This window comes from Nelusetta ayraudi, unplaced genomic scaffold, assembly GCF_046127955.1.
Source record: "Nelusetta ayraudi isolate G7.1 ecotype Tasmania unplaced genomic scaffold, CSIRO-AGI_Nayr_v1 ptg000151l, whole genome shotgun sequence".
Taxonomy (NCBI): Eukaryota; Metazoa; Chordata; class Actinopteri; order Tetraodontiformes; family Monacanthidae; genus Nelusetta; species Nelusetta ayraudi.
Genome location: NW_027466201.1, coordinates 1,677,094 through 1,698,545, shown reverse-complemented (window position 1 = coordinate 1,698,545; position 21,452 = coordinate 1,677,094). Strand labels below are relative to the sequence as shown.

The window sequence follows — 21,452 nt, the reverse complement described above, 5'->3', positions numbered from 1 at the left end:
CAAGAATTTAAAACCATACGCTATCATGTGTCCGCAACTATTTACAAAATTATAGGTATGAACCGAGGCAACCTGGCGCATTCCAAGAATAACTTGAGCAAAAACAGCTTTTTTCACACCTGGTAACTAAGCTGTGGATAAATGGTTATTCCCATCATGCCATCATGTATGCTTAAGTGCGAAGGCACGCCCATGCTGTACAGATTTTCCTTGAGAGGAATGTGTGCTATGGCGCTAACTCAAAGATTATTTTGGGATGCTGAAATTAAATGTCTGCAGCCTCTAAGAATGTGCTCTTGTTTTATTTATTTTTTTCGTTAAAGACTGTCTGGACTGTGGCCATAGGAATCAACCAAACAATAAGGGCCTCTACAACTACCCCTCCTTAAAATACATCCCAATCCCCTTGACCCAAATTCCTCCACAGCAGGATGGATGGGGACCCACCCCCTTCTCTAGGCGCACACACATGCAAACACAATAGTCTCCAAACCCTCTCTGGCCCCCAGAAAATAAAGGAAGTAGGGGGGTGTTAACTTTTCTACTATGAAGTCGGAGGAAGTTTGAAGCCGTGGGCTCCCTCTCTCTCCCTCTCACACTGGTGTTATTTGTAGGGTAGTAGTCCAATTACACAGCTGTTAGGCAAACTTGTCAAATCCAGAGAAACCACAGAGACGATTATATACGAAACAGTCTTGCGTTCATCTGGTGTTAAACTCAAGTCTGCACGCTCAACGCGTGCTGTGTTTGTGTCGTAACAAACACTGTAAGTAGACATAATTATACCACTCTGCCGTCTCCTCAGTAAACTTCTTGTGCATTTCTTTCTTGTGCCACACCATTTCTGTGTTTATGCGTGTGGCTGTTTGTGAGCTAGACGACACCATGTGTGTGTGTGTGTGTGTGTGTGTGTGTGTGTGTGTGTGTGTGTGTGTGTGTGTGTGTGTGTGTGTGTGTGTGTGTGTGTGTGTGTACATTGACATAAAACGGGAGCCGTGTTGATTTAACAGACTACTGCAACCCATTTGATCTCAGCATGCCGGCCAAACTTCTCATTTACACACAAACACATTCTAACATCCCCAGCCTCCTCACGCTGGTCGCGTCTCAAAGGGGGTTGCAATGTGTGCTGGGAGAGGGTGGGCAATTTGATAACGACCGCGACAGAAAGAATGTGGGTTGAGGGGGTAAGGCTACAGGGGGCGAGGGGGGGGGGACAGTAAAGAGATGAAGGTTTCGGGGCGGGGTTGTCCTGAGGCTGAAGCCCCCCACCGCATTTGAGACTTTTGAAAACAAAAAGAAAAAACCCTGACACATTTTTAAGTTTGAAAAGCTTAGACTTGTGTAAAAGTATCAACAATATTCCAATGTAAAAAAAAAAAAAAAGAAAGAAAAACATCATCCAGCTTTTCAGAGTATCCACTCTTTAATGTAGTGTGGAGTGTTTTCGACCAGGGGCGGGGCAGCTGGCTGTAGGGCAGCAATCTATTGACAAACTTTGCCAATTATATGCAAATCCTTGCCCTTATTAATTGTCTGGAGCACAAGCGTTTGAAACAAAAGGAGTCAGTTGAAGGGGTAGAAAAAAAAGAGACCCCACGCCCTCCCCCAACAGACCCCGTCTAGCCCATCCCTCCTTTTATCAAATCTGTGGTCACAGTGTCTCCGAGGCTCAGTGGGAACCTACACTGTGGCCCCAAAACTCGCCTTATCTTTCCGTTGGGTGAAAGTTGTTGAAAAAAATAAATAAAGGCAGCATCAGTGGGGGGAAAAAATAATATAACACAAATGTTTGACTTGAGAAAGGAAGTTTTTGTTTTTGTGAAGACGTCAAAAACCGGAGGTCAACATCGGTCAAGGCATTCATTAAAAAACCTGCTGAGTCTGTACCAGCACGACCACTTTATTAACTTAAGAAGGGGAATTGGTTTTGGCATGTAATTAATCCCATACGGAGGGCCCCCGCCTCATCCCTGTGTGACCAAACTGAGCGAAACCCACCGGGAATTAGGATCCCACTCTAATCTAATGAAACACTTCACATGACGGGACACGGGGAGCTGGCAACAGGCGGAGACATGAGTTTAAAAGCAGGGGTTTGAAAAAACATATTGCCAGGAATGATTCCATGTACATTTCTGCCTGCCAGCTGTCACTGTGAAATTCTTTTCCCTGACTCCAAGTTTGGCAGCAGTGGTGGACGTACACTTCAAGGGCTGGGTTTGGCTGAGGGAGAGTCGCAATGCTGCAAACTGCTCTTAGACGAATAAGGTTTCGCTGAAATTATGACTTCAAGGAGCGGTTTTGCTGGAACACGAGCCATGCATTTGGCTGTTATTGAACAGGAGTGATGAACAACCTCTGACAGACATTAAGACTCGTGAAATATTGAATTTAAAACAAGAAAGCAAATGTGTTTTCATCCTCAACGTGGTAAAACTTGCATTGACCACAGGATGGCTATCACTCAGAGAAATCAGTCATCCGTGCCGGGAGAAACCACAATGCTTACTAACCACACCCTCAGGACAACAATGCCTACAGCTGCACTCATTCATCTCAGCAGCAACGACTCAAACATCCTCTTAACATCCTCAAAAAAGTCACTTTATCTTTTTAAGTTTTATCTTATAATTTACAAAAAAAAGCAGGAACATTTTATTTTGACTTTGGCAAAAACCTTTAACATATTTGGATGTAAAACATAAAAACTGTTCTTACCTGTTAGAGTTATCGTTCCAAGCATTGGTAACAACCAAAAAGTACAAAAGCACTTTCTCAAAAATGAAAGTTAAAAAAAAAATGTAATTTAAGAAAGGGCTCAGGCACTTGGGATAAACACTTGGTCTCTGCCGATCTCTCAGCCTTCCTGTGCGCACTGTTGTAGATTCTGTTGATGTGGTCTTTGCAGCACTAAACTGGGTCTGAGGGCGGAAGCCGATTCCTCTTTCCTCCAGTGTTTCTCAGCCAGTCTGAACAGAAAGAAGGGCTCCACACACATTTCAATAGACTGACACACATGTCATGTTGGGACCACCCCTGCCTCCCTTATCCTCCCACCTCCCCTCGCCCCTTTTTTCAGCTGTTCTGAATGAGCCCCTCTCCCTCCTCCTCCTCTGCCTCCTCCTCCCCCGCCCTCCCTCACAGTATAGAGCACATGTGATCTATATAGGCAGAACTTGTTCTCCTCTAAAAAAAAACAACTAAATAAAACAACAACATTTACTTCTATTGTAAATGTCTAATGCTGGTATTGTAAACTTTTTTAATGCTTCGCATGTAGGTTTTTTTTGTTTTGTTTTGTTTTTAATCAGACAGCAGGGGTCTTCTCTGTCCTCCTTTGGCCTTAATACCCATATGTGCCCTCAAAAAGCAGCGTCTAACATATTGCACTTGACTGGAAATCTGTTCCAAACACACATCCCAGCATAACCACAATTTCTTTTTGTCCTCCAGAAACATCAGTCATAAACTAGAATTTCAGAATTGACAAACATGTTTATAGGTTGGTTTGCAAGACCAAAAACCCATTTTAAGCAAAATTCACTTTACTTTTAAACTATTGTTTTCTAAAAAAAAAAAAAAAATTATAATATCAGTCTTTAGTTGGTGAGTAAACACACAGAAATGAGATTTACTACTTTGCAAAGTGAACCTTTTCAGAAACTGTGCTCTGTTGTGAAAAGGGCACATACACTTCCAAAGTTATGATTGTATTTGTCCCCTTCTAAACACAAAGAAGGTCCAAATAAGCATACTTTTTGGCAGGAAGCTGTAAACAGAGGGCTAACTATGTTTTCTTTTCTTTTTCTCTTTAAAAAAAAAAGATATATATAGAAGAGTTTTATGTATACATAATTTTATTTCTTTTCCATTGGGGCAAAGGATGAAGACGATAGATATGTGAAAACAGGAACAGTTAAGCATAGAGAAAAGACAAGCAACCGGCTTGCAGCCCAACATTTCCGTGAGCAGGAGCGTTGCTGCCGCCTCCCTGTGAATATTAATGGCCCCCCCCTCTCAATTACACCAGCGCAGACACACTTTAACCAGCCTTTGTCTGAGCACGGGGGGTTGCAAGTAGGAATGCAGATAAATCCTCAGGTAAATACCAACATAATCAGATCTGTCACACTTCAGTATTGTCCCAGAGGAATGTGTGAATTCCATCTGGAGATCTCCCAAACGGGTGATAACAGTGATCATCGAGGACCGTCTGATATCCCACCTCCTATAAAGTTAGCAAAGAAAATAAAACAAATCCAAATCCAAAAAAGCAAAGCAGAAGCTGACAAATCGCAAGGCTCACAAACAGTGAGTGAGGCATGACCAGGTCAGATCAGCTTCGAACCATCAAAACCTCTCGGACAAACATATCAATTTTTTTCTTTTCTCCAAATACAACTTCCTGTGAGTTTCTTCACATCCACTGAACCCAAAGAGCCGTGAATACCAAGATCTATGCTAATGAATGGGAGGCTTCACGGTTTCTCTTTTTTACTTGAATGAGCAGGAAAAAAGAAAAGGGAAGCTGGAGTGGGACGGGGATGGAACAGTCACAAATCACGCTTATAATCTAAAAGAGTCAGAGATGTTTCACATTGTAGTTGTTACATAGTTTAAATCAATTTGACAGGTCAGGGAGAATTTATGTGGCTCAGTAATGTTTTAAGAATTTGTGTGTGACACATTGGTGAAGATTTCTTGTCATTACACTGACTCACAGGGTGGCTATTTAACTATCTGTACTACGCTTCATAATGGGCACTTTATGCTGAGTGGACAGTGAGTCAGACCGAAGGGAATTTAAGAGTTGGATGAAAGCTGCGCTTGGCCGGCCCACTTCTTTTTTTCTCCCGCACATCCCGTCCAACTTCCTTCCAATGACTCACACAACTCAGTCACATTCCTGGCCCTCCATACATCCTGACGGATTTGAATGCACACACAAGCCACATGGGAAAATAATACCCTACAGAAAGGGCATGTTTTGTCTTGGTGTTACACAATAAGGCAGGAATGTTTAGCTATCTGTGTTTTATTTTTCTTCAAAGCCACGCCCACTTTCTGCTGCCCTGCAATCACTTTTTAAAAAATTAAACAAAAGGAGACTAAAGACAGTTTATTAAACAAAAAGTTAGACACTTATGTAGCTCAATTGATGACAACATTTTGGGAGTAAACTAAAAAAGGATTGCAAACCTACCTAACTGTCATGAGTACACATTTCAGTCCACAATATACATAATACTGATGATGAACTGGAAACTTTATCATAATTTTTTAAGCTATGATAGAACAAACAAACAAACTGAAATCGGAGCCTGAGGATTTTATCTTAGAATCTATACTACGGGATCAATTATTTTAAGCGGTGGTCTGTCAGCACTTATTTAACTAATGGCATTAGCTCTAAGTCCTTGACCCCCACAGTCTCCGCAGAGCCTAAATAAGTCAGGTAAAGCTGTCAGACAATGGGTGAATAATTCACACAACATCTGGAAGCAGTCAGTTTCGATGCAATGGCTCTGACAGTTCGCGATGTGTAAATATAAGATACAGCAGAACCTCACGGATGTGCTGCGAGGGGAGACTGTCGGACGCAGGGAAAACTGACGAGGTGAAACGAATGTACATGATGTTTGTCCTCCTGGACGAAAAGACAAACAAATGTTGCTTTAGTGAAAATAATCCAGGGTTACTCTAAGTCAATGGCGTAGTTGCTGTTTATTTAAACTGCAGTTTAGTAAAATAACTCGGAGCCGGGCTTGGAGGGTTGACGCCCTGCTCTGCTGTTTTGTTTTTTCTGCCGGATAAATCAGAAAACGTGCCTGACTTCAGGAATGCATGAGGAGGGGTCTTGAATGGTGGGGCTGGGGGTTGGCGGTTGGGGGTTGGGGCTCTGGGCGGAGGGGGTTTTTTGTTCGCTGCGGAGGAGTGGATGACATCATCGGACAGCGGAGAAAGAGAAGCGCCTCCTCCCTTTCCAAGAACTGCATAGGGTGATGTTGAAATAATTGGAGGAAAGGGAAACGAGGGTCTTTGCCAGTGTGTGAAACTGGCCTGAGATCTGAGATCTGAGTGATGCATCCAAATGCCCCCCGTCCATTGCATTCCCTCTCTCTCTCTCTCTCTCTCCCCCTTTATCCCACTCGCGGATAAGAATGTTGGACAGGAAACACAGTCACGTCTTGACATCACCGCTTCCCCTTCCTTTAGCCCATTTCCTTGAGTTACCCGTGTTGCCGCACTCTTTCCAATAATCCTGCCCGTAACGTACGACGCGTACTGTACATGTGCTCGTGTTGCCGTTCCTGAAGGCGCAAAAACAAAATGTAAGCGGGGCGAGGCATTTCCTCCGCAGGGGTATGTTTAGCCTGCCTATGCCGCCTATAATAGTCGCATTCCTGACATTTCTGCACCGGCAATTTTGGCATTCCACTTCTTGTTATGAATTTTGGTTTTCGCCTCGGCTCCGGCTGAAACGCAAAAACAAGGGAGCGGAGGCCCAACAGAAGCCTGTGTTTTTGGTGCAGGTTGCTATTGAAGGGTTTGGATCAACCTGCAACTATAAAAAAAAAAAAAAAAAAAAAAAAATGCTGCTGGTAAAATGGTCCAATCCTAAATCGTTGCCCAACTCCTGTCAAGGCCGCATTTTAACAACACAGATGTTCTCATCCTCTCAGTCTTTGGCTCCTTATCTATCTTCCCTATCTTATTCTATTGCACGCCTCTGTCTAGCATTATATTTCTGGATGAGCTCTTTACGTGCCTCGTCCTGATGCGCCATTTAATCTTAAGTGATCCGATCTAATTTTTCTAAACACGGCCAATGGCGTGACCAATCCTGCTTGTTTCCACAACAACCTAATTGGTTTTGGGGCACTTGTCTCTGAGAGCAAACGTCTCTAATTTAAGACACTGTGGAAGTGAAAGGTGGGAAAAAAAAAAATTGCTGACACACTGAGTTTCCATCTCAGGGAGCTTAAATATCAAGTAAACATTCTGGCATGTTTTGGGGGATTGTTGTAAGGAAGATTTGTATTTTTTGTACGATAAGGTGGAAAAATACCAATGACTTATGTCATACGTAGCCCAGCATTACAGTAACAGGGACCATAAAGCCATTAAAGTGGTAGAAAGAGGGAGTCGCTCGCATTCCTGGTCCATTTTCTCAATCCTCCGTGTGCCTGGGGGAGGTAAGAGGTTATGGGGTGAGATTAGGTTCCCTGATGCCGGGAAAGATGAGAGGGAAATGCCTGCAGAGACGGGTGGGTCCTGGGGGGTCTGAGCCTGGGTGGGAGCTTTGTGAGTTTGGCCGTATTATTGTTATTTAGGGCCCAGTTTACCAGAGACACCCCTGACTTCACGCATCAATTCGTTTGTCGAAAACGGGAGATGCTATGGCAAAAGAAATTCTGGTATCTTTGGTAAATCCCAAAGAAAAGAAATTCTGTTATGCAATGTTACCATTACTTGGTTACTTTTCAAAGAGTGCGTGCTGCTATGCACGGTTCTGGGAGTCCCTTTGTGATGTCACAGTGGCAATGAGGGCACTCCCAGGAGAGTGAGAGTGTTGAGACGACGTCACAGCAGCCTTGTTTTTGTCCTCCCCCAAAACATATGGAAGGTACAACCAAGCTTCAGTTGTAGCAGGAAGCTGGACAAACCTTTTACAGGAGGCTTTAAACAGAGCCCTCGGTATGCAGGTTTCTATATAATTTGGTGGGGGAATTAACTGTGTGAAGCTAACCCACTGGATTCCAGAATGTAAGTGGTCATCATCAACCATCAGTTAGTTGTTTGTAGAAGCATTTTGGGATCCTGGCTATAAATCCTGTCAAAACTATCACATCGGTATATTACCATTATTGTTCATGCTTTGTTTGATATGAAAACAAGCTAAGACATTGGACGAGCCTCAAGCCTCGACTCTGCCAGCGCCTTCAAACCAAATTATCTTTGATTTGATTTGCTTTGGCTGATGCTAGCTTGATGTCCATTGTCCTCTATTTCCTTGAAACGCACAAGCACCAAATGCAAGAGATCCGCCAAGTGGATCGAGAGAAGTCAACATCTTGCGGGAACAATGACGGCTGTCGAGAGGCTGAGGGCCTTTTTCGCACTCCAATCTGAAGCCCGGGCCTCCTCCCAAACATTCCTCCTCTGGATAGCTTCCTGTACTTGAAGAACACAAAATCCCTGTGACGTCTCTCGGCAAGTTGATGGATAAGCATTTGCGCAAATGCGAAGAGAGCGCTGGACAAAGGAATTCCTCCAAGTAGCATGTGTGCATACAGTGAAGGAAGATGCGATTCAAACTCCTCGAAGGAAGCACCGACCCCAGTGAGTGAAGTCAGCTGGAATTTATCAGGGATACTGGCAGAAATCCAAGAGGGATGATCCGTGACTGGATTCTGTTATGATGGCTGTTCAACATAAAGCCCCCTTTTTTGGCAAAGATCACACGGTGCTCAAATGAGAAGAGAGGCACGATTTACATTTTGGCACCACGATTGTGAAAGGCCACCCCCCCACACACACACACACCCAGAAAGGAAGGATTGAAAAAGTCCATCATGGAGTGAAATCTCCGGACGCACACGCAGACTTGGAACACGCACACACTCCAAAAACAAGCGCCTCGTAAAAAGTTAACACCTGCAACCAAACGCGGCCTAAACACGAAACGCTGGCGAGGCCGAATCATCGTCGGACAAATTCATAAACAAGCCCTGCACGGAAATCTGCTCCGCGCGCCCCGACCGCCGCGGATCACATTAAAACAATACCACATGCTCCCACAGCTTAACGCTGTTTGCCGCGCAATTCCGTGAGCGACGCTTCGCAGCTTGACCGCAGCTCGCACGCGGGCAATTCCAGGAATGAACACAATGCAGAGACGCCATCTGGTTGCGTGTATGGAGACTGAAGAGCTGGAGAGTAAGGCGGCATTTGATCTATCGGCGGATGAAATAAACACAAAACTGCGACAAACGCACAAGTGTCGGCATTGTCTCCCCCTCGCTCGCTCGCTCGCTCGCCTGCTCTGTCCTGACATCATCATCTGCAGAGAATGTGAGCCATCAGGGAGGGGCCATCATTAATCAGGTCAGTGAATTACATCAGCTATGATGTCATGCATTGGGGGTCCCAATGCGCATCGTGTGCGCCAACGCCCCTGAAGCCAGCAAAGCCAGGCGCACACAAGCACCTCTCTGCAGGCTTGCGTGCACATCTGGAGGTATTGACAGAAAGGGCTTCAAAAGCGAAGTGAAGGTTTATTTGGATGATTCATTCTTACTGTCCATGTCTGCACTCTCACCTATTTTTATTCCAGTCTCCTCTCGTCTGGTCTTCGCAGCGCTCTGCTTGAAACTCTGCTGACATGTATTATTTATCGGGTACTTTTTTTGTCGAGTAACCCGCTGCAAACTCTCGACATTGTCATTTCTGGGCCTTTTTTTGCAATCGGCTGTGCCAGATGGAACGTAAATCGTCCTAAATCATTTCGATTTTTTATCTCACATATCCATCTGTTTAAAAAAAAAATACTAATGGAAAGAGTTTTGCAAGGGGAGGTTGAACTATCAAGGAGGGTGAGGGTGGGGAGCGTGAAGTATCAAGCTGACCAATTGGATCCTTGGCCCAAATGTAAGCCATGCGTCATAGTCAAATGCGATGGAAAATCCCAAAAATTTGCCTAGTAAAAAACCTGCAGAGCCAACACTTGAAAAAAATAAGAGCTGGTGCGTTGATTCTAGTTCAGGGCTGGGCAAACTTTCTGTGCCACAATGGGTTCTAAAATTTGACAGAGGGGGCGTCCTCCGAGTGCAGGAGCAGATGGATGATGTGTTTTGGTGACCTGCCTCATAGGATAATAAAACATATCATGGGATACATAGAAAACATTTGCTTTAATGAGCGTTACAACAAAATATCTGTCTTTGAAGCCACGTGATATTTAGCTCTTTATTGAAATGACTCTTAAAACACTCAAAAAATGAATGAAATACAGCTGTTTTAAGACTTACTTACTTGATATTAGTATAATTCCTTCAAGTTCGGCCGTCCGCATTAAAAAGCTTCACGGGCCACATATGGCCCCCGGGCCGTAGTTTGCCCTTTCCTGTTCTAGTTCATTAATACACACAGCCAACTCTGGATTCAACTCTGAGTGCACTTGCTTATATAGGACGGACTACTGACGCACACAATGTCAGGCTGTGTATTTTGAAACCATGTAAACAACTTCTACACCAATATACTCCATGCTGTATATATTTATAATCATACATCCCATGTTGGACGGTGGCGGAAAATATTTTCCCTGCAGTGTTTATATTCAAAGCTTTTGTTTCTTCGCGTAGCCGGTGACCAGAACTGCAGTGGCCAGTTCTCCATCTCGGCGAGTTTTGGGGTGTGGTGTTTATATAAACACCCGGCAGTACCTGATACACAACGATTACCGCCGTGTACGCGCTCGTCCCTGTGTTTGCACATGTGACACACTGCTAATCTGCTGCCTGCCTTTTGTTTTTTTTCTGTCTTTACTGTTTATCAGAGAGATTCCCCCCGAGCTTCCTGTTTCCCACAATGCACCGTGGCCTTTATCAGGGCGCGAAGGAGGAAAAGAGGTGCTCGGATGCGAAGCCACGCTCGTACAATTCAATCTGCAATCTCCCTTGTGCTTCCCTGACCTTGTTTTATCGGCAATCTTGAGGTGAAGTTACGCAACTTTTTTGTGTGTTGTTCACATGCAAACGCAGCTCTATGATTGAAATTCATCTGTTGTTCCGTAAGATCAACGTGGGAGCATAATTTACCCAGGATGAAAACATAATAAGCAATTACAGAGGTTTGCTGTACACAATTTAAACAGTTTCCCCCGGGAGAAAAACTTGGCACTGGATCCCATGGCCGAGTGGTTTCAGTCCTGGTCAGTTTAAACAGTAAAGCCTCATTAGGCTTATCAACGTCACTTGCCTTTAGTGGCCATTCGTCTTGAGCGCAACATAAAGCAGCAGAGGCCACTTTTACTTTTATCTTTTTCAGCTAAAAGCCTCCAACAAAGGAACCTTGGCGACAGCACTTAGGATGTTAGCCTAACGCTAGCGGCACCAGGCAGCACATATGTATGTTTTCAGGGGATGGGAGCTTGACTCTTGAAGTCTTTCAGCCCTATGATGAACTGTTGACCTGCGCAGGGTGTACCCCACCTCTTGGACAGTGTCAGTTTGGACAGGCTCCAACAATCTCAAGTGACAGATAATGGAATGGTAAACACGTTGAAATTATCCGTAGTTTCGCCCACAGTTTGTTTTGAAGGACTGTAGCCTCTCACTTTAAGGGCAAGATTTTCATGTGCAAAATTTAAGGTGGCATACTGTGAGAAAAGGAATATGATGACCATGTATTATCACCTTAACAAAGCCATGCGTGCGTTTGCTTCTTCTAAACTTCTATTTGTATATTTCAAATCTAAATCAAAACTAAAACATTTGACCTTGGACGTTTAGAACTTAAGTGTGACTCTGTGGAAAATGTTGACGCCCACCCCTGCAGTCTGCATGTCGAGCAGTATATCTATATGAGTATTTTTGTATTTTGTATGAACTTTTAGAATAGTGTCACTTCAATCATCCAATCCGAGAGCCACACCCACACACTGACTCTACGTCTCAGCTCCGGAAAGCGGATCAGGTTACTTTATAAACGCGCGGGGACACTTTATTAAACATCTTATTAAAACAGGCTATTCGACCGGGCACTGTGTGACATTTCTTTGTGTTTTAAGTGGTGTAGGGTTACGTCTTCTCCTTGGGCCATAACATATTATGAAGTGCGCAGATATCAGTGTGCAGGGCCCGGGTCACGGCCTGCTAAATATTTAGGGAGGGCGTAGAGGACCCCGCTGCCCTCCCAGAGCGAGGCAGACGGGACAGAAACGGCAAAGAAAATAAACAAACAGTGCTTTGTAGATCGTAGGGCAAGCAGGGCAGGTTAGTGCAAAATGGTCATTTTAGTCTCAGGGGTCTTCTTCTTTTTTTTTTTTTTCCAGAATAGAACCGGTTAATGATTGTTTCTCACTGAAAATAAGGGTATCTCCCACAGGCATGTTTTCTCTAGATTAGACCACATCATGGAAGCATGAGATAGGTACGGGCTGATTTTTTTAAAACTTTTATTGGCAAACGGGTTTAAAATCCTAACAAAAGTAATCAAAAAAATGGCATCCGTTTTGGAATAGTTTGGCATTTTTAACACATGGGGCAGAAGCAGCGAGAGGCAGAGTATGTTGGGTATGCCGGTACGCCAATGTGAGAGGCCCATGTAGGTGTCCACCATTTGTTGACAGAGGGATTAGTGGAGGATCAAGTAGATCTCGCAGAGCCGAGAAGGCATCTGCAGGCAACAATGTGAACACACACACAGGCAATGGAAACAGACCCCACACAATCAAGGCTTACCTTTTGCCACTGCGGTAGAGACAGTGCATGCAAACACACACACACACACACACACACACACACACACACACACACACACAAAGTCACTCCTGGTTGCACTGCTCACAGGGACATTAGCCACACAAATAAACAACACTAATGGTAAAGACAGACAGACAAACAGACACACACACACACTGACCTTCTGCCAGCGTGTTGTCCTCCGAGTGCCCGTTCAGACTGGTCATGCTGGAAATTTGCCCGTTCTTCTGCAAAGACTGCAAAAAGACACAAAGAGAACACAAGTGAGTCAAGACAATCCTCATTGTCGTCTTACAATGTTCTTAAAACCAATTTGATTGAACGTAACCACTTTCATTATGTGTCAGCAAACATTTACGTTATTTATTCATTTAGATTGTTAAACTACGTCATTGAGGCACACAAACACAAACTCTGTCGTTTACGGTGGTTTCGAATGATGTGAACCAACCAATAAATGGGCTTTTACGACCACTGAGTCTGCCTGCCAGGACGCTATTTGATCCCAACATGACTCCTGTGTTGCCACTGTGTTAGACATCCCCAAATAGCTTTTACAAGCGAGCACTAAAATTCATTGATGTGAGGGAAAGGTGTCATAAAAAACAGACCAAGGACAATTCAATCAAATTTGAAGAGTTACGTATAAATAATAATAAAAACACACACACATCGAAACACTGCACAAGGTCAGTGAGAGTGAAGACTTCAGTTGTGGTTTTGCAATATATAGCACATCAAGAATATATGATATATATGGATAAATAATTGTCCAAACGCCACACAGCTGGTTCGCACCACTTCACTGGATCCTGGTCTGAGTTACTTTCTGGCAGCGATGGACTCCGGCTGACAGCAACACAATGACGCGTAGCCCTGACTTTTGTCTGTCGGTCTGAGGGAAGGGGAACCAGAGCCTCCCCACAGAGCTGCTAATCTAACTAATGGACAAACTTGGGATCCGTTCCCATCAGCCAGAAACTCCTCCAAGAAAGCCCCCCCCGGAAAACGACACCGCAGGGGAGACAATCTACGTGGGACAGGATGGCGGGACGTACTAAAAGATGAGAAAATTAGTGGTTGGTTTGTGGAAAGGGGCGGTGGGAGGAATGTTTTTTTTTTCTGACTCTAAAGTCAATTTAAAAAATCCATTTGCAAAATTAAAACACAGTCTTGCGTGCGAACCGGTTGCGCCGCGAGCCCCTCATTCTCAATACTGCTAGCTAGCTAAAACACGTGCTACGCCAATGACAACATGTCAAACAAGAGTGTTAGTAAATCGACACCTAAAGGTCTGTGTCACACCCATTTTCACATCTTCATTTTTCATCCCAGACACCGGCGGTGCAGCCTTGCACAGCTCAGTTAGAGCGTTAGCCCTCTGTGGCTGACCGCCTCTGGCAAAAATTCTCAGGTTCCAGCTTCCTGCTAAAAGCAACGGCCTGATGTGCATTCCACATACTTGGAAGGGAACAATTCTGGGAGAGGTATCAGTGACCTTTGAGACCTCACAAAGGGATCAATTCCAGAAAAGGGATAAATTCCACTTTTAAAGAACTTGCACCATACACAAATAAAAGAAAGACGCCCATTTGAGCCACACAACAACTTTGGAATTTGACACAGAGCAGAGTGTCAATGTCAGTCCATTACAAAGCCACCAGGTCCTCATATCTGGAGCTGGTGTGCGAGCCAGCAGATGACATCAGATGACCTCCAGACCTGCAGCGACCCTGCCCTGCCAAAATATCTCATGACTGGCATAGCCAGCATTCCTTGCTCTCCTCTCAAAAACTCTGCGTAACACCCAACACCTGACTTTGCACCCCCACTTTTTTTTTTTTTTTTTAGCCCACCACCCGCAAATGGCCGCCCTTTCACCACCTTCGTCCCTGACGAAGCTCGCAGACCCTCACTGACCCCTTTAAAGTGTCACTTCCACACACTTCTTTCATGTCGTCTCGCTGCTCTCTGTATGCTGGAGTTTTATTTCTACTTTGTTTTTTTCAGATTTCTGTATGGAAGATTATATGGAAGATTATACTCGTGGTGTTTGCACGTAAAATGAAAAAGACAGGAAGTTGCACGTGTATGATGCATCAGCTCTCTTTCTCACTTGGACACGTTTCAAGTGAGTATTTCTTTTGAAATGAAACTGAAAGTCATTGTCTTTAAAACAAATAAGCAATTAATCAAATCAGTCTGATCAGTGTCTTCTTGCTATATGAACACAAAGCAGACCGTCTTCTCACACCCCACCCAACTGAAGTTAAGAGTCCGCCGTTATTGTAAAAAACTGTTTCTTCACTCCATCCTAGGAGTGAACTCAAACTGACCCAAGGCAACAACAACAATAAAAAAAAAACAAAAGATAGCCGCCAACTCGCCCGAGCTTCCCCAAATTCCTCTCATTTCCCAGATAGAGTATGTTGAATTTTCGCTGCCAGTTGTGCATTTTTCGATGTCTGCTTGGTCAACATGGTCTGCCACAAACATCCCAAAGACAGACTTGGGACAGGCTGGCAGGAAGTGCACGACGGAGTCGGCCGTGCAAGAAAACCACCACAAGGAGAAGCATCTCATTTTGTCACGTGATCTGAATCCTCTGACTGTGGAAAAAAAAATGCAAAACACAAATTTGTTTGATCTTAATGAACATTTTAAGTCATTTATAGATGATTTATAAGTAAGCAGGTACTTACAGGGGGCCTGCAGTCTCTGCAGTCTCTTTCATCTCATTCAATCTCATCTCGCTTTTACTTTTTTTTTTTTAATCTCGCATCTAAGCTGTGATACCTTTGTATCCTTATCAGCCAATCACATCCCCTCTCGCTACACCTCCACACGCCGTCTCGGCGGGGGAAGGAGACGACCCGCCGTCTGCTGAATCATGGCCATGAAGGCCGGCGCACGGAGATTTACTACCCATAAACCAAACGCAAGGCGCTGGAGGAGGGCGCAAAGAGAATAGCGCTGCAAATCACAGAGCAGACAGCGAGAAGAGGGAGCGCTGGTGGCCTTTATTTATTACAGTTTGATTAAATTAAGCTGTGGGAAGGGATCAGTTCTTGATAATCTTAGAAAGTGTGGTTAGTTTTGTTGGTATCCAACTTATTGTTTCTCAAAAAAAAACATTTTAGATCATTTAGATGGAAAGATGATGGTTTATCTTTTATGTGACCAAACACTCCTTGGTGAATTTTTACAATACAACGCAGAATGCTGAGAATTAACAGTCCTCTTGAGGTGAAGCAAAAGGAATCAATCAAAAAAAAAAAAAATGTATTTCCGTGATGGAAAAAACAAAATATGTATTCCTCAAAGGACTGCCATATTTCAGAGACACCATCGCGTTGGGATAATTCATAAAACATGTGCAGGGGACTCACGCCAAGAGATAACAAGGCCAGAGACTCTCTGTGGGGTCGTATAGTTTGTTGGCCACAGTTAACCTTGAGACCTCTGACCCCCGAGGTGTGGACGGAGTCTCAGCGGAGACAAAAAAAAAAGGAGGATGGGGGAGAGGAGAAGAGTGAGGAGGTGAATGAGGAGATGCGGCGTTCGAGAGGAGAAAAAAAGCAGTCCCAGTCTTGTTGCTGTCGAGAAATTGGCGTGAAAGTTAGCTTAGTTTAGCTTAGTCGTTATCCTAGATTCGAATGGAGAAGCCTCCCACAATATGCAAGCGAACTCCAGAGTTAGCCCTCTGTTTAGAGCCTCCAGCAAAATCTCTGGGTTTCCAGCTACTTCCTGCTAGGTCTGATATTTTGCTGTGCATTCTATTTCTTTGCATCAGGGCAAAAACAAGGAGGCTTGGTGCGTTGCTAATAACCTGTGAGAGGATACAGTGTCCCCTTGCGACATCACAAAGGGCTGATTACAAGTACTGTGTGTTTTAGCACACAACTCTCCAAAAAAAGGGAGCGTTGTAAAATGTTTCAAATTGGAGTTCCAGTAGTTTTTGAGATAAGATTTCACTCGTTCATAATTTTGCATTCTTTTAATGATATAAAGTGGAATCCTTCTCCGCACCTGCCCACAAAGTCTTGATCATCAGAAACACCCAGTAGGGACTCATGTCACCAGAAGATTATGTGGGGGGGGGAGAAAAAAATCAGAAGTGAGCCGAGGGAGGATTTTTTTTTTCCGAAAGAATATTTGGCAGACACAGCGAATGGGAACTCTCAGTCGCTTGGTGTGACCGTCGATGTCTGTCTCTCCCTCAGCCCCTCAACACACTCCCTTCATGTCTCTTCAACCCTGTCAGCCTCCAATCTATTATCCCTGACCCCAACATTCAGTACATACCACAGATCAAAGCCTGACAAGACCCCCGATAGCCACTCTCACTCTCTCCGCAGTCTGCTAACCGTGCTCAGGTGCTCACACTGTGGATACCTGTGTGTGTGTGTGTGTGTGTGTGTGTGTGTGTGTGTGTGCATTCAGCTCTCCTCTGCCTGCTTTTTTTTGATCGTGCTCGTCCACTTTTTATTCCATTCAGTGACTTTATTTACTGCAGCTTCTCGGGGAAAAAAGCGGTTTCCATTACAACAAATCTGGCAACCGAGCACAAACAGTCCAAAGCTGTGTTTGTACAAAGGCCCTTTTACACACTCCGTCTGTCATGTACCTGTTTGTTTCCCCAAGATTCGGTTTCCCAACTTGCTTCACTATAATAGATAGTCGCCAGTTTAATCAAACGCTTGTCTGAAGGTCAAGAAGCAGCACATGAAAGAGACACGGTCCAAAGGTTCAGCTTGAGGTGACTTGACTACACTTTGGAAACTTTACTCTATGCAAAACGGTTAGTGTTCGTGGCCAGATTTCATGGAGCAAATGACTTGAAGGCCCAGTTCATAAAAATGTATGGCCTTGCCTAATCATGTTCCTACGGTGGCCCTGAGCAGTCAAACCAGACAACAGAAGAGAAGAACAAGACCTTTGTTTGCAGCAAATAAATCCAATGCAACGCAATCCTAACCCTTCAAATAGGATTTACTGTAACCTTTAGGCTTCCAAGAACCAAAATGTTTTTGAAGTGGTTTAATCAAGAAGGTTTCAATCCTGCAGTCATGCTTTCCAAGGATGCTTCAAGGTGAACACTCGCATCGACGTGCTTGGAGGTTCGAAAAGGCAACGTAAACAAGCACGTGGTCGGAAGATACAATCACTGACCACTTTATTAGCTACAACATTTGTGTCGTATTGGGAATTTTATTTGTAACATGTGAAAGAACATTCAATTGCTTGTCAACACAAACAGCTTATCAGCCAATCGTTACGTTGAGGAAAAGCCCTTGTTGATGTCAGGGGTCAGATTGGTTGGAGACCATAGAAAGGCAACAGGAACTCAAATAGCCACTGGTTACTGTGTGTATTTTTCTCTCCATGCACAGGCTGGGTTCAGCTTGTCATATCATGAAGTACCCAGTACTAGCGAGGTTCACCAAATGAACAGACCGGTGAGTGTATGACTGTGCTTCTTACAACTTTTTTAAAACATGCTCTCATAACAATTGAGATCACGACGCATGTCACTCATATTCTTCCTCCAGTGAACGATGCCACGCGTGTCAACATTGACTTTATTGTGGCAAAAGTGATTTCAAAATCACCGCATTCCTCGTCTTCGAACCACAGAAAACCTTCACCAGAGGTATTCCGGTCCACGGAGGCATGCTGCCGCACACCTTAAATATTTTAACAACTCAATGCACCAAAGCCCCTCAGTTATATAACACTTTTAGAGGACGGGAGTTATAAAGTGCAACCACTCAAATGCTGTGTTGTTTTAGTGCCATGGTCAGCTGCGTCACTGACAGCAGGGGGTCCCCGGACAGCTGTCCGGTGGACATGGGTCAGAGACTTGGGGGGTGTACACCAATTTCGAAATAATCAGTCCGAATAGGACAAAATGCAGAGAAATAAAAACGTTAAATGCTATTTTTGAATGCGACTAAAGTCTTTCATATCATTATCTTCCTTGAAATCATGGTCCAAATCCAATGTATTTTCTCCATAATTGACATTTCAGTTTCTCATCACTGTGCATGGCATTCAACTGCACATTATTCCCAGTTTCCGGAGGTCGGTGGACTATCAGGGACAGAGTCACACCATGTTCCCAGACGAGATTAAACAGTTTGCCGGTGCTTTCTGTCGAGCGCCAGCTGGCCCAGAAACTGGACCTTAGGGAGATCAGAAATTGGCTTTGCCACAAAAAGCAATTGGAGTTGGGGGAGAAAGGTCGTCTCGTGGTCAGGGATCTGACAACCAGCGGATTAAAACTGAAGCAATTGTTTTAACTCGTGTAAACTCGTGTCGAGTTGATCAAATTGATTTACACAATCGTTTGAGATGTTTTCCTGGTGATTACAAAAGGGACAAATAATCAAAGAATACATATGAAGTACATTTTTTAACGCGTAAATCAGGACGACCTAATGGAGCTGGAGACAAATGATCCAGACAGACAATTTGTTTTACGCTTTATCCAATTGGTTGGCTGACATGTCAGTTGGTCACTGTCATGACTGATGCGATTACTGGACAGGGCCCTGATAAGACAGATAAGATGGGGATGGGTGTGTGTGTGTCTGTGTCTGAAGCAAAATGGCAGAATACCCTCAATGACCGTCCAACACACCTGTTAGCTGCTATTTCAGACCATCAAAATAGAACCAGGCTGTCGTTTTAGCCCCTCTCTCAAAGTCCCTACATACCTCCCACAATTTGTCTGTCTTCCATCTCCCCCGTCCCTTCATCTGCTTTCCCACTTGAACGGCAGCCGGAGTCTAACAACAACAACAACAACAATAGTGACAGCAGTGGAAGCAGCAGCAGCAGCTTGGTTGCAGGGACCAGACCCCCCAGGATACGACCGTGAGCGAGCCACACTGGCCAGCGTTTGACCCCTGTACGGGCCGTCCCTCCCCAGCTGGGGTTGAAATAACAAATCCAATGCCGACCCTCCTGTCGTGGACCTCTAAATATCTGCGAGCCTCGATAAGCATCTGAGTTTCAGAGGCGCATGTGAGAAGATGACCATCACGGGTGAAAGTGTCTGGAATGCACGTGGACGCCCCCCCCCCAAAAAAAACCCGCGGCTCTACTTACACTCAGCCTAAAACCAGACTGTTTGCTTTGGCATTAGGCCACAAATTACTTTCAGATTATTGCCCCGCTAATGCCTGTACGTCTGATCTGCGTTTCGCCACGGAAACACAAAGGGTCAAATACTTGTCAGTGTCTAGCGTAGTAATAGTCTAATGAAGGGTTTCCGTCGTGTTTTGACAGTTGGTACTGCGTTGAACGGTGAGATCCGCAAATCTCTTGTGACACTTGTGCATTGCATGCATTTTAAAAGGTTAAGTTGGAGCGCGTAAACATTTTTTTTAAAAAAAGCCAAATTTTTATGCAAGCCAAAGAGGTGTGGTTCACTTGATTCTGAGATCTCGCACAGCAGCTGGATGGCTAAGACGATTCTGCAACGTGGCTCGTCCGTCTTGCAAAGCTCCAACAGAAAGATCCTTTTCATCGGTCTTAGGACTGCGTTGCATTCCACGATCCATTTCTTCGTGGCAGTGATGAAACCTCGAAGCAACAGCAGCCTGCTGCTTTTCAAAGGCCCAGAGAAAAGGGAAGCAAAAGTGGGCCAGTCTCATACCCTTTGGGAACAATTTCACTAAACCTTGCGGTTAGCCCATTAGCCGTGCCATGCTAAATATCACCACATACAGTTGGTCTATTGATTTCAAAGTTTTGCCACGACTTAACAAATTCTTTCTGTCGACTTGCTGCCATGCAGACACAAGAAGAGAGAAGGAAACCTTACGACTGGGGTGCCAGGTGAAACAAAAGACACTTCCTGGCGCGAGTCACACAGCGCTTGTTGTCTCCGCCGGCGCAAAAATAGCCTTTCGATCAAGAGAAGAATTCAGTAGAAACCACAGTCAGGAGTCTTTTGTCAGATTTAACGCGATTAAAGGAGACATGTGAAATAAATAAGCTCCAAATAAAGATTAGCCCAGAAGACAAGCGAGTCCTCAGAGCCGCTCCGCTCATCTTATTACGTTCATTTACTGCTTACTGTTCATTTTAAAAGGCAGGCCGAGATGCATAGGGCTCCTCTGTCCCTGCAGCTGTTTACATGTTTTTTGGCCGTGCCTGCGCACGTTATTTTACTGTTTATGTCGGGTGCTTGCGTCCACAAATTGCTTACACAGCTTGTTTTCATATCCACTATTGAATTAGTCCCCTCCACCATTTAGTGGTTATACAGCAGATTTCGATGCCCTACGTGACGTTCTTCACAGAAAGAAAGTCCTACTCAACATGTAAGAGTCAACAGATTTAAATAGGAACATTGACGGTGTATAGACCAGCTTTACAGCATGTGCATGGGAAAAAGGACACGTGATCGAGCTGTTTGCATAAAACACGAAATCTGACTTTCTCATTTATCCAGCTAAATTAAATTCAAATCAATAGATTCTTGGAAAAATATATTTAAAAAAGGACCTAACTAATACAGTTTTAGCTGACTAATAAATAAAAAAAACTGATTCCCAGTCTAAAGTACAGGAAGCTCTTTCACAATGTTTTGCTACAATAAAACCACCACAGAATTATCATATTGTCATTTAATTACCGAGACAAAGCTTCATTCCGGAATTATTTCCCTCCCCAGCTTAACTTAAAGCCATTAGGGGTGGACTCTATCACCAGGCCATTGAGTTGATGTAATATACTGTACATGATTTACATGTTATATAACATATAACACGTTGTCCTTGTGGATTGATTGCAAAAAATATTATAAAAAATAGTATTATATGTATTTTCTACTTATCATTTTACTAGCCGTTCTTTGACAAGCATGGCACCTTTAAAACATTGAGGTAGGAGGGACTCACACAAAACTCAGCAGAACGGTCACAAAGCGCAGAAACAACATTCCAGCAC

At 44.1% G+C, this 21,452-nt stretch overlaps 1 protein-coding gene across 2 annotated transcripts in view; it reads right to left on the bottom strand.

Annotated features, from left to right (window-relative positions):
• akap12b (A kinase (PRKA) anchor protein 12b) overlaps positions 1–21,452 on the bottom strand; it is a 35,509-nt gene that overhangs the window by 7,792 nt on the left and 6,265 nt on the right. The window contains exon 2 of one of the 2 annotated variants that reach the window (XM_076013615.1): positions 12,652–12,727. In XM_076013615.1, coding sequence (XP_075869730.1) covers positions 12,652–12,727 — 76 coding nt within the window. Of the gene's footprint in view, positions 1–2,721; positions 2,992–12,651; positions 12,728–21,452 lie in introns of those variants that run through there. The other variant, XM_076013616.1, reaches the window with a different exon arrangement.